The following is a 12,771-nucleotide window of genomic DNA, read 5'->3' as shown; positions in this document are numbered from 1 at the left end:
ATTTTTCCAAAACCAAAGCCCTACAGTTTTGTCTCAAGAACAATCTGGTACACTGGTACTCCTTACTAATGCACTTTAAATATTATTTGAACAGTCATTTACCTGTGTGACTGACTGCTCTGCCTTACAAGTGATATCCTCTTAAATATGTATGCATTAAACTGAAAGACAATAATAATGGCCCCAGGGAAGTTGCATTCCATCAGGCAATTACCTGTGTTTTTAAAATCACTGAATAAGTAATTCACAGAACCAATTTTCTTGCACATAACAATAAACAATTTTATCAGCTATGCCCTGCTTGGGCTGTTGTGTACGAGGTCATTTTATTTCTTCAAGAACCACCACTAACCAGGGAAATTAATTGAAATCATGAGGTAGTAGGAGGCGAAAGTACCTGCTCCAACAGGAGCTGACAAAAGCACATTTCTAAAAGGGGAGTGATAAAACTACGTCTCTCAGAGTCAAGGGCAAATGGGCTGATGCCACCACATTATTTCCACAGTTGCTCTCAAATTTGCAGAAGACTGAGATAAGCACCTAGCCTGAAGTACCTCTGCTCTGAATTTCCTTGCTGCTGAGCATTTCTATCAGAGCTTAAAGCAGTTTCCAGAACTAGCTCTATTTCCATGCCACGCAGGCCACTAAAACCTGAATGTGTAACTTCCCAGGCAAAACACTGAACACAGAATTATGAAGAGGCAACAAAAAAAACCCCAGGGGCTACACATTCAAGGTACAACTAGTTACATGCCAACAGCCCAGAGGCATCAAGTCTTTCTGGATAAAACCACCCGAGGTAGGCCAGCACTCCATCAGCTCACACACATTCTGCAAGGAGCCTATGGAGCACTGCAGAGCCGTGGCACTCACAGGAGCTTTTGTTGCCAACACTCTGGTGTCAGGAGCTGTGCTACTATGCCAAACCTCACCCTTGGAGCTGAGCGTCTGGGTGCCACCACTTTGCAAGGACCTCCCTGAAGACACATTTCACTGCAATTCCCCTAGGCCCAAGCCCTGGAAAGAACACGGCTAGTTATAACCTGCGATGGGAAGCAGAAAGTAAAATTATGTTCTCTGCTTTTCCTTCACAAACTGCGATGACTTCAGCTCCCTGCTTTCACGCTAGCGATGTTTTGAACCACCTCCAACTGGAAGGAATACAGCCATGTTCACAGCTCCACGGCATTATCCAAAGAAATGGGTCACTTCCACTACAGGAAAGCAAAGATAAATGCTAGTTGGATGTTTGGAGGGCAGGATTTGGAACGGGAAGAGCTGCACTCAGGAGGTCCGGACGGTGTTCCCAGCTCTGTCACAGCCTCCTTTCAAACGCAAGGCACTTCACAGCCTAATTCAAGTACCCACCTACCTCTCTTCCTCCTCCCTGGATTTCCACCAGCCATCAGCATCCAGCCCTTCTGAAACTCAGACCCCTGAAACCAGGTGAGGCACAGAAAGGTCATTTGTCTGCACAATACAGTTTGCACCACCCATCAAGGCTTCACAGCTATAAATTCATTTTCAATATATGTATCTCCACTTTGTGTGTAACTATAGTCTGGGAAAAGCTTTGCAACATCTGACATTTGCAAGAGATCAAATTAGATCTGTTAACAAAAATTTCTATGGTGTTTCCAGCAGGATAAAGGATTAAAAAAAGCAGCCTCTAGGCATTGTGTATGTTCTTAATGTATCTGTGCTTCTAAACTATCTTTAATTAATGAAATATCCCAAAATTACTTATTAATAAGGATCTGTGGGCTTTGTAAACTCCAGACATTTTGCATGAATTAAAGAACAATATAATGAAGTTTTAATGAATACAAAGTCACAGTTAATGCAAAATTTATATATAGCATGCCAGAGGGAAAAGGAATTTAAAAGTACTTTTAATCATAGGTTATTGGCAGCTGGATAGCTCATTTTTATACTTTTCTAATGGGTGCTTGGTATTTATATTATCACATCTATCATGCTAGCATGGTATATTGTCTGACTTCGTATAGTTCAGAAAGTCAAATGGAGACCAGCTCATTTAAAGCTTCATTTGCTAATGAGGCATTTCTGCATCCTGCAGCGAGTGTGGAGCTGGGGTCCACAATGACTCTGTTCTTTTGATTCAGTCATGGGCTACCTGAGAGGGGCTACTCAGCTACATTTATAGGCAGTTTCACTCTTGCTGAATTACTACTAGCAGTATTTGACATATTTTGCAACAGCCTTAAGCTTACTGGAGCTAGCGAGCTGAAATCCATCACAGGGTGGAAGAAATACAATAGACTTTACTAGTTGCAGCTAACCATGGGCATCTAGATTTTGCTTTAAGTAATGGAGTACAGACCTCTCAGTGCACACATGTATCCCTTCTAGCAACCAACAACTTATTATACAGACACCAGGCACATTTTCAGTGTACTTTCTTCCACTCCTGTTCACCTGTGACCTTCTCCACAAGCCAACCACGCATACCTAACTAGCAGCAAGGCTTCACTTGTCCTGGGTTCTGCATAAGAGAACAGGACAAAACTTTCAGAGAGCAGTAATTTTGTAGTGGGGTGAAGCTGAATTAAAACCAGTAACGAATTAAGCTACAAATGGTTCCATGACACCCAATCAAAAGGAAAATAAGACAACTGAGTGAAAGTTGAAACATATGTAATATATAATATATATATGAATCAATTTAACTCTTTATCAATGCTGAATGCATCCAACACAATTGTAAGTACATCCATGATTTTAATGCATTAAATACATAAAATACCACAAAATTCAAATAGTGCAGGTGATACTGAATGCCAGAGGTTCGCTACAACCACTGCAACTGTATTTTAGGAAAAACAAAACAATGTTTTAGTGCTTCCATTTTACTGTTTTAGTATGCTCATCACAGTATTTTTTTCCCTTTATAAACTGGAAGGATACAGAGCTAGAAAACAATTTAGTCTTTCACATTCAACATGACATTTAGTAAAAAAAGTTACAAAACTTTTAATAAATGAGCACACTGGAATTCTTCAGCTAACATAACACAGGATTGTTGCCTTATAGCCAATAAAGAACTTCAAAACAAGGAAGCAAAATGCTGTCTTCAACTGCAATGATGTTAATCCGGAGTCATGACAGTAAATTCCATGGAAATAGCCTGGAGTTACACCAGGAATAAGGAGGCGGCAATTGCTCCCTCACTTTCTGAGCCCCCAGAAGTCTATCAACTAAAAGCTTAAAACAACAAGAAGTTCACATCAAAATGAAGCGGCAATTACCTTCAAGGGTACCGTGAGATATTTCAAGATTGAAATTGTTGTGAGTCAAGTCAAATGGGTTTAGTGCATTATGATTTGGCTTTATAAAAACATTTAACTGCATACTACATATAGAACACCCATGTTTTGCAGTCAAGTAGTTAAAATCACTGTATATTCCTTACAGGTGACAAACACATGGACTGGAAAAAGGTAGCTAAAAATCCAGTTTAAAAAATAAGAAAGCAGACATTTTATGAAAGAAATATTGTACTTGCAACTGTAACTTATGCTATTGGTGCTCCCGTTAGATGGGCTGCTGATGTAAGTCTAACCAGAAAAGATGCACTCAGATATATATATAAAAATCAAAACAGGTAGGTGCCTCCTTCCAGGCTGGAAAAAAAAAATCCAAGATATATGGCATATTTAACCAATAGAAGGGAGCTAAGCTTTACCCCAATCCTTTCATAATGCACTTAATGAAATATTTTTTTCTTTTAAAAGAACCATTGGTATTAAACAGAGCTTTTGCTTTACATACAGTATTGGTATATACAAAACACACACAGAACAAAGACAGATGCAAAAAAACCAAGCAAGTGACTTCAGAAGTTCTGAAGCTCAGGAATATTTTGGTACAGGTCCAAAGTCTCTGGATTTGAGAAAGCTCCCCGCTGCTCAACTTCTTTCCCTGCAATTATTTGCTTCACAGCTACTTCCACTTTTTTCCCATTTATGGTATACTGAAAAACAAAACCAGCAATGATAAAATTACACCTTTCATGCAAGTAGCTTTAAGGAAATATTCATGAAACCCCCCACCAATCCCAGAACCCAATCAAAATTTAGCACAATGGTTTTCCCTTCTGTTACACTTGAGGCACCAGAATCTTTCTTCCGAAAAATCACTTGAAGAATAAGTGGAATTTAAAGAAGAGTTTGTATATGATTTTAGTTTATTACTCCTATTTAGTAATAGCATGAGAATCTGATCAAGCTTCAACTTAAACCAATGAAACCAGATCAGAATCATGGTATAAACACTAATATCTTAACGTTTCATATTCTGACACATCCAATTTTCAAACAATTTTTAATTTTTTAAGGGTGGGCTGAAAAAAAACAAGGCCCAACTCCATTAACTTTGGAAGAAGAAAAGCATGACTTTCCTACCTTAAATGGACAGTCTTTTTCTAATAAAGTGAAACACTGAGCTTAAATGGTCCTCTACATTGAAATGTTTCAAAACAAACCATAACAAACAGAAGCTTCACTTCCAGTTACGATTCACACAAGATTACATTGCATTACTCCAAAACAAAGTGCACTGCAGGAAAACCACAAATCTAATTCTCCTTTTCTTGGGATCAGACCACTGTAATTTCTGACTAGTAAAATACAGTAAGGAAGAACTACTCCAATGGTAACAGCAACTATCAAGGCCCATTTGCGATTATGATCTCTGCTTTTACAGGCACTGAGGCTTTAATACGACCTTCCTTGAGCTGGTACCACTGAGAATTTTTGGGGGACAGCAACTTTGAAAAGCTGACCTCCAGATCTCAGTCTTGTTTCTGTTCTGCAGAAACAGAAACTGCCCTTGCTTTACAACTGATTCTGCTGATCAGGAAATCCAGGTTGTTCCTGGACTCCAAAGCCATGGAAACTCCTGAACTCCAGACATCACTATTTTTTATTAGAGACCTTTTAGAGCCAGGCTAAGTAACCCTCAACTTGCAATATTGACCTTCATACTAAAAATCAAACTTTTCCTTATTAAAACTACTGAAGTCATGTGAATCCTACCCTCCTGAACCACACTGATCAACCACTCTTCCTCCTCAATGATTATCAACCTAATTTTTGCAAGTGCTCAGAAACCAGAAGACCTCAGTGGCCTGCAAAGGAACTTTAAAAAAAGATCGGACAGACTGTTCAGCAAAACAAATTTGTTTACTTTAATCAATAAACATCTTGTGGATGATGACCAGAATGCTTATGTGGTCAGGGCAGGACTAGAAAGATTTACACTAAGAGTCTGCAGCATTTCAACACCCAAGTACCTCAAAAAAACCTGCTTTGTACTACTGAAGTCCTAATCATTTCAACACAGCTACTTCTACCAATCTACAGTCAGGATTAGATGGTATTTTCAGATGAAGATTCAAATACATGACTAAAAGTAGCAGAAAGTAGAGAGCTTTCCCTTCCAAGCAAAACTTTCAAAGAAAGATGGGAGACTGCTTTGATCACTTTACTACTGCATATTTACCTGAAAGGTATTTAAAATTCACTCAGTTGGAAATTCAGTCATAGTGTGAACTAATTAATGATCTATGACAGGGGCAGCCTATCACCAACACCTCACTGCCGTCAACTTTGGGCTGTACATTCAGGTGCTATACATGGCTTACAAGTTCAACACTTCATGCAGAAGCTAAGTTACAGCCCAGAAAATTTAGTCTTCACCATTTAATAGGTGCAGGGGGTCTTACACTCATGCTAAGAGGTCATTTTGAGCCAAGTATTATTTGCCAACAGTGGCCTGAAACAGAAGTAACTCAACAGATCAGAACTAGCTGGCTGTGCGCACCGAGTCTGGGGATCCTGAACCACTTTCACATAGAAACCCACATGGGCAGTAAATACATATCAGAATATCAGACAACTGGTCTTAAGTCTCAAGTCTTTTCTCTAGGTACACTCAAGTCGATGTGCAAATGGACATGATAATGCACTCTGTACCCCCATTCTGCTGCTCATAGAGCTGTTGAGGAGAACAGAGAGGACTATAAAAAATAGGCGTTGCAACTGAAGAGTTCATACAGCAAGGAAGACCACTGCAAGTAATGCAGCTCCAGAACACTGAGCATGCAGAACCTTTAGCTGTACAAATTTCTCTCCCCTCTCTGTCATAAGCACGACTATTTTATTGTAGTTACTGCTACAGTTAAGACAGCAATAGAACTACACTTAAATGGCTAAACAGATGTAAAAGTGAAACTGTTTACAAAATGGTTTTATGAAATTGCTCAGTGCTCTCAGCTTTCATAAGAATGTCACTTGAAACAAGAAAACAAAACCAAAATAAGCTTATGGGGAAAAAAAAAGGAAAAGCTAAAGTTAAATTACCGTTTTAATATTTTCCTTTAAAAGGCTTAAGTATATATTACTGAGAAAATGCAACGCATTTATAAACTGAGAATGGGCATTTTTAGGTATTGTTAAAAAACAAAAACATGCTTAGCTGAAAAGGAGATGAAATGATGTTGCTAGGCAACATAGACAAACTATTTATAAAGCTTGAATACACTTTTGAGATGCTAAAATTTCCACACATGTGGGTTTGAAGAGCAATGACAACTGCTCCTTAATTACTATTCAAGGTGACAAAGAAAAAAAGTAGGCAGCATTTTTCATGACATACCGGAATGCCTTTGGTTTCTAGAATGAGGCTTGGAACATGCCTGGCAGAAAGTGCTATACGTATTGCATCCTGAATTCTTTTCACCAGATCCTCACTGAACGCATGGTTTAATGCCATCTTCAGGAAGAGTATCACCCTCTCCTCCCCATCTTTGTTGTACTGAGGGACACAGAGGCTATCAGAAACCTCCTCAAAGGCTTCAACTGAAAATAAAGGAAGAGTCCTTATCAGAACCTGCATTTGTATTATTAGCCTGGATGTACAATTTTTTATGGCTCCACCAAAAGAAATACCACTTCCCCTAATGCTGCAAAGGCAACACAGGCCTCCTGGCTAGATTATTCTACAATAAGCTTCCCCCGGTGCTCTGAAATTTTAACTCTTGCTCAGGTGAAAATCCAGGTTTAAGGACCGTATGTATTTAGGCTTTTACATGCTTGTTACACTAAGCTATTTTCTGTGGGTTTCCTCACAATCCCTACTGCTGCACAGACAGAAAACTAACATTCCTGATCACACAACAAGGAGAGCCAACAAAGAGGTCCTTAAGTCTCAGATTAGCACCTCTGCAGGCACACAGCTTCACCACTTTTCACAAGACAGAGCTTCTTTGAAATATGAAGCACAAGCTCAAGAACGTCTTTAATTAGGAAAGATACGATAAACCAGTGTCAAGAGCTTGCCTTGGCAGGGGGAAGCCTCAGAAGTTAGGTATTCTCTTATAAATCTACATGATACTATTTGTTTGTAAGGCTTTACATGAAAGCAACACGTTACAAAGAACACACCTCAACTAGTCTTTTCCAGCCCTACAGATACTTCAGGAAATTTCAATTCCACAAAATTTTGTGTCCACAAAACTGAATTTTGCTGTTAATGCAAATATGCTCTATACTGTCTTTCATTTGAAGAACAGCAAGTCTTCTATTACTTAATCCTTCCAAACACCTTTACAATGCTTACATTTCAGATTTAAGGCAATAATGTCACAGCTGAAAGAGGTGAAAAGTTGATTTAATACCTATGTTATAGATTTCAGAACTTCCGAATCTCACTCCATTTGGATTTAACGTACCATCACTGAAAAATCACACACAAAACAAATCAGCATTAAAATGTGATTAGTTTGATGAAAAGAGAAAAACTGATGCAATTAGCAAGGTCTCTTTGCATTTCATGCAGTGAATATGCAGCCACATTAGAAACAGAACTTCAAAAGAATCTGATGCAAAAAGGCATTTTTTGCTTGTTAGAATGAAGATGTACAGAGGGCTTCAACATTATCCGTTCACCTTTCCCAATCCCTCCCCTCTCCAGGAGCCTACAAACACACAAACACCACTGATGACAAAACAGACCAAGAATCCTTGTAATACCCAATATTGCAATTGCACATCATTACTTTACATTACACTTATATTATAGCTGGAACTTGTGTTTCATATATAGCAGCCTTACACCATATATGCCTGTTGTAGTAGGTCTATTTGTGACAATGCAGGCACAGCTTCAAAGCATTCACTCAACTTTGTTTTGAACAGCAACTTTTAAATGCAAACAGAAAAATGGAGCTCCAATTGTGATCTGGAGTGTCTACAATCACTAACAAGTGCAACTTAATACCTGACCTTCCATAATTAAGCTTTGCTGTAAAGCAAGTCAGTGGAAAGCCAAGCCCAGGAAAAAACCCAGAAGTTCCTGCATTTCCAACAAACCCTCTTATAAATGATCATCATAAACCATGGAACACAACTGCCTTGTGTTCACATATACAAAAGTGAGGCAGAAATTTGAAATGGGCTTCCTTCCCTCTAATCCCATTGCTCTGATTGATTTAAGGATTGAAATTCACAGGACTGGATTTAACAAAATTAACATAAAGCTAACAGGCATAATGGAGAATAATCATCATGCTCTAAGGTGAAGTTCGCAAATTTTAACACTCGTGTACTCAGAATATTTTTACCAAAACACTATACCTGCGACCCAGCATGACAATTCCTCCTGTCTTGGGATTAATTTTGCAGTAATCGCCATGTGCCCAAACACCTATTAGAAAATGAGAGGTTAAGCAGCTGATTTCTTACTGATCCAGCCATGGCAGGCATTTGTATAACTCAACTCATACTAACTTAGTAAAACACATACAAAAATTTAACATCTCAGATACACTTCAAGAACTACCCACAGCAAATGTGACAGTACTTAACTAAGTAAACAATCCACATTGCATTTACTACAAAGAGCTAGCACACACAAGAGCAGCTCACACATACTATCAAACCCTGGGTTATCTTCCAATTGCTCGTTTGCATGACTATACAGCATCCTTTAGAAAACTGATGAATAGCAGCTCTGAATACCACATTTTGCGGAAACTGGAAGAATCTTCCACAAGGTAACAATATTCCCACCAGTCTTTCTTGATCCACTTTTTATAATGTATAGTTCTGTGCAAGCTTTCCTAGCTTACACAATAGGTCTTAACAATTCCCTAAGGAGCTTATGCGCTTAATGTTCTTGATTTATGTTAACGGAAAATCAGATTTAGTTTTTCAGAGCTGAAATAATTTTTGTATTAAGATTGATACCACTACAGCTGCCTGCCACAAACAGAAATGCAAGTCAGTTCTACTCAACTTTTCCTAAAAAAACCCCAAACGTCAATTATTTGCACATGCATGGGCACATAAGACCATTTTCTAACTTAACCGTTACAACCTTAAGCTTATTTACAAGGAAAGACAGAAAAGGGAGTTTCAGACAGAACCTTGGGACCATAGTGATTTCAGTCTAACCTGTCACACTTTTTTTTCCATTTATTGTTGTCAGGCTTAAATGCAGACTGCAACTTCCACGTTTCCTCAATTTTCCTATATGATTATCTCCTGCCATACATCCTGACTTCTCCTCTGAATCAATACTGTATTGCTGCTATTTATTAAAAAGCTTCTGCCTCCAAAAAGCAGCAGCTTGACATCCTGGCTCCTATAAAAGCCTCTGCTCAGTAGGCAGCAAGGAGTTCAGCATCACTGTGCCACATAAGCAAAAGCTCTGGATGAGCAGAGTCCTCCACAATTATTAGGAAGAAAGCCTCGGGCCCACACTATCTGTTCCTTTACTCTTACCACCACTGGAAGACTGTATGAATGCAGAATATGCACGTCTGAGGCAGCATATACTTAAACCTCATGCTAATGAGGTAGCAGGTCAGCACGTATCCCTTAGAATCCACTCCTCTGGCTAGGTAAGAACCTCTGGCAGAGGTGCAGTAGCACTCGTTAATGGAGGATTGCTCCCTGACCTATTCAGCACTTTCATTTCACAGTCACGCCAAGAAGTCTATGTCTGTGCTACAGATCATCAGGCTGTTACAGTCATATCTGCCTAATTTAGAGCAGAAGCAAAATGGGATTGGAGCTTTCCAGAGATTCTTATTAAACTCATTTGGATCCATATTCAAAACAAAGCACTAGAAAACAGAGTGAGATACCATGAAACATGCCATAGAGTTCTCACCCTGGAAATCTAGATTCAAAGGTGCACCTGCTATAACTGAGCAAGAATAAACCTGTGCTTTCCTAACAGCAGTAATATAATCTATATCCTTGGTCAGTCTGAGCAATATCCAAAGCCCTTTGGTACATACCTGGGAATTTTGAAAAATAAGCCTTCCTGTATTTGTTTCCATTCTCATCATTCCAGAAGTGCGTAGGCTGACAGGGAATAGGCTTGGTACAAACCAGCTCTCCACTTTCACCCCAAACTGGTTTTCCTATTTGCAAAGAAAGATGTATTTTTGGCATTTCCCTTCTGTAAACAATGGAGTACCAAAGCAAAGAGCATCTATAGTCACTACTTACATGCCAGATGCCAATGTAGGTATGAAATAAGCTGTGACTGGTGGTCTTAACAGCTTGTGCTCAATTCCTAAACTCATCCTTATCTTAACCTCAGTAACTCCAAGAGAGTTACACCACAGGGTGGAAGACAGCCTGGCATCCACAGCAATATAGCTAATCAACACACACACCCCAGAGTCCAGAACTTGGCCTTGATGTGCCTCAGCAGAGTAACAGAAAAGGAGAGCCTTCATACACATTGAATATCTTCACTAGTCCTGTATGATCCAGATCAAACGGATGCAGGTTTTATGGAACAAGTTCCCAAAGTGAAACCACCCATTTAACAGCTGACAATTTACCCATCTGATGAATGAAACTTAAGGCCATAAAACTACTGTATTTCGTAAGAACATACAATATTTTGAGTAATAGTTACCTTCATCATTCCATGCTTCTACAGCCATTCCAAGATTTCTGGCCTGAATTTCTCCTTTGTAAACTGGAATTGTAACATTCTGACCCATGAAACACGAAATTATATCTGTCCCACCTACAATAAAAGAAGTCCATTTAAAATACACAGTACTTTTTGGAAAAAACAAACCTGAAAACTACATATGAACTCTAGAACAGCAAATACCAACTTTGGCAAATGCTTCTGATCCACATTAAGCAGCACAGGGTAGAGAGTACTATCTAGGACAGGGGTCCTCAAACTATGGCCCACGGGCCAGATATGGCCCCCCAGGGTCCTCAATCCAGTCCCTGGTATTTACAGAACCCCCATGCCCCCCAGGGGAAACCAAGCAGCCACAGATGATTTCCTGCCACTTAAACCGCGGGCCAACCCCCTGTTTAAAAAGTTTGAGGACCTCTGATCTAGGACGTTGCACGACTTCTAACAGAAGGAGCTTTCTTTTCTTACTTTATATGTCTTTATATGTGTATGCCCTTGATGCAGAAATATTCCTTAAGGCATAAGTTTTCTTCTTCCAGCAGTTTCTTTAATGACATTTAGGGAAATTTCCATTTTATGAGACTGAGAAAATAAACAGGCCCTAGTTTACAGACTTCAGAAATTTAAGATCACTTACAAATGTTTTCTTGTTTGCTTTCATTAAAGTTACCAGTCAAGATATTCTACTCAATATTTACTTAGTTTTTGTCTTGTTCTCATTAGCAGGGGGGGAGCCATATCTATAGGATGAACAGTTATCTTAACAGCAACAGATACTGTCAAAGTGCTTATTAGCTGGAATATTTATAGTCTTTTTAGGACTTCAAGGAAGTACAATTGTTAAGACACAAATCAATTGTTAAGAGTTACTCAAATACAGCCTTCTGTATTTGAGACTATTAGTGTCTATAGCAGCAAGTTCAAGATTCAGCACTACTCTTGCTAAGACCAGAGTCAGAGGTGACTCCAGCAGCAGAATAGTCAGACTTTAAAAATCAAACTGAACTGAATTAAAAAGCACTTTGAAAAAGCCAGTCCTTGTTAAAAAGCAGAATAAAGAGTTCTGTGGTGGACCTTATGTGAATAAAAGCTGCCTCAGCTAGCACTCCTCACAACAAACTGCACAGTATGTGGGCTTGATATTTCTCTAATTATATAATTTACAAAAAAAAAATATCTGTCTGCAGTGCCAATTACTTGGCACAAAATAATTGAAATGGGAACATGGAAAAAACTCTCCAAGAGGTATTTTCTGCTAAAGTCAGCTATTTGCAGAACGGTGTGTTCTGTAGGTTAATAGACTCTTTTCTTGATCTCACCCTGCTACCCCTAAGGACAGCCAGCCAAAATAAATGATCTTGTTTAAGAAAAAAAAAAGCTAAAACCCAAAACATCCACCATGTCAGAAATACTCCACCAAAAAGCCTCTGAGTGTAGGAGCTTCATTATGGCACACCGAATTATGCAGAAAATCTCTGCACTAAAAAGACAGTTAATTCCACTTCAACATAACCAAGCCTGAATGATCCAAGGCTTAAGCTTCCTAAATATACAGCTGCAAACAAGCAAGAAAGAAATGCACAGGCAATGAACAGAATTAGTAAGATGCACGCAGCATAAAAAGCATCACCTGAAATGGATCCCAGGAGGACATTGCTTTTTATGTGTTTGTAGACATACTCATAGCTTTGAGATTTGAGCAGTGATCCTGTAGATAGTATAGTGTGGAGTGTTTGGAGGTTGTGTGTTTCACCTTAAAAAGAAGGAAATCAAAATAGGTTAAAGTAGGAT

The 12,771-nt window shown here is 39.0% G+C and overlaps 1 protein-coding gene across 4 annotated transcripts in view; it reads right to left on the bottom strand.

Annotated features, from left to right (window-relative positions):
• Positions 1-2,641: 2,641 nt before the first annotated feature.
• LOC102055045 (acetoacetyl-CoA synthetase) overlaps positions 2,642-12,771 on the bottom strand; it is a 45,515-nt gene continuing 35,385 nt past the window's right edge. For all 4 annotated transcript variants that reach the window (XM_055723342.1, XM_055723345.1, XM_055723350.1 and 1 more), the window contains 7 exons: positions 12,611-12,733; positions 10,960-11,073; positions 10,328-10,453; positions 8,658-8,727; positions 7,700-7,758; positions 6,679-6,881; positions 2,642-3,994 (listed from right to left, as the gene is read on the bottom strand). In XM_055723342.1, the coding sequence (XP_055579317.1) occupies positions 3,857-3,994; positions 6,679-6,881; positions 7,700-7,758; positions 8,658-8,727; positions 10,328-10,453; positions 10,960-11,073; positions 12,611-12,733 (833 nt within the window). In that variant the 3' untranslated portion in view covers positions 2,642-3,856. The remainder of the gene's footprint in view (positions 3,995-6,678; positions 6,882-7,699; positions 7,759-8,657; positions 8,728-10,327; positions 10,454-10,959; positions 11,074-12,610; positions 12,734-12,771) is intronic.

The sequence above is a fragment of the Falco cherrug genome, chromosome 1 (assembly GCF_023634085.1).
Source record: "Falco cherrug isolate bFalChe1 chromosome 1, bFalChe1.pri, whole genome shotgun sequence".
Lineage (NCBI taxonomy): Eukaryota > Metazoa > Chordata > Aves > Falconiformes > Falconidae > Falco > Falco cherrug.
The sequence above is the reverse complement of the archived record's forward strand: the minus strand, read 5'-3'. Positions and strand labels throughout refer to the sequence as shown.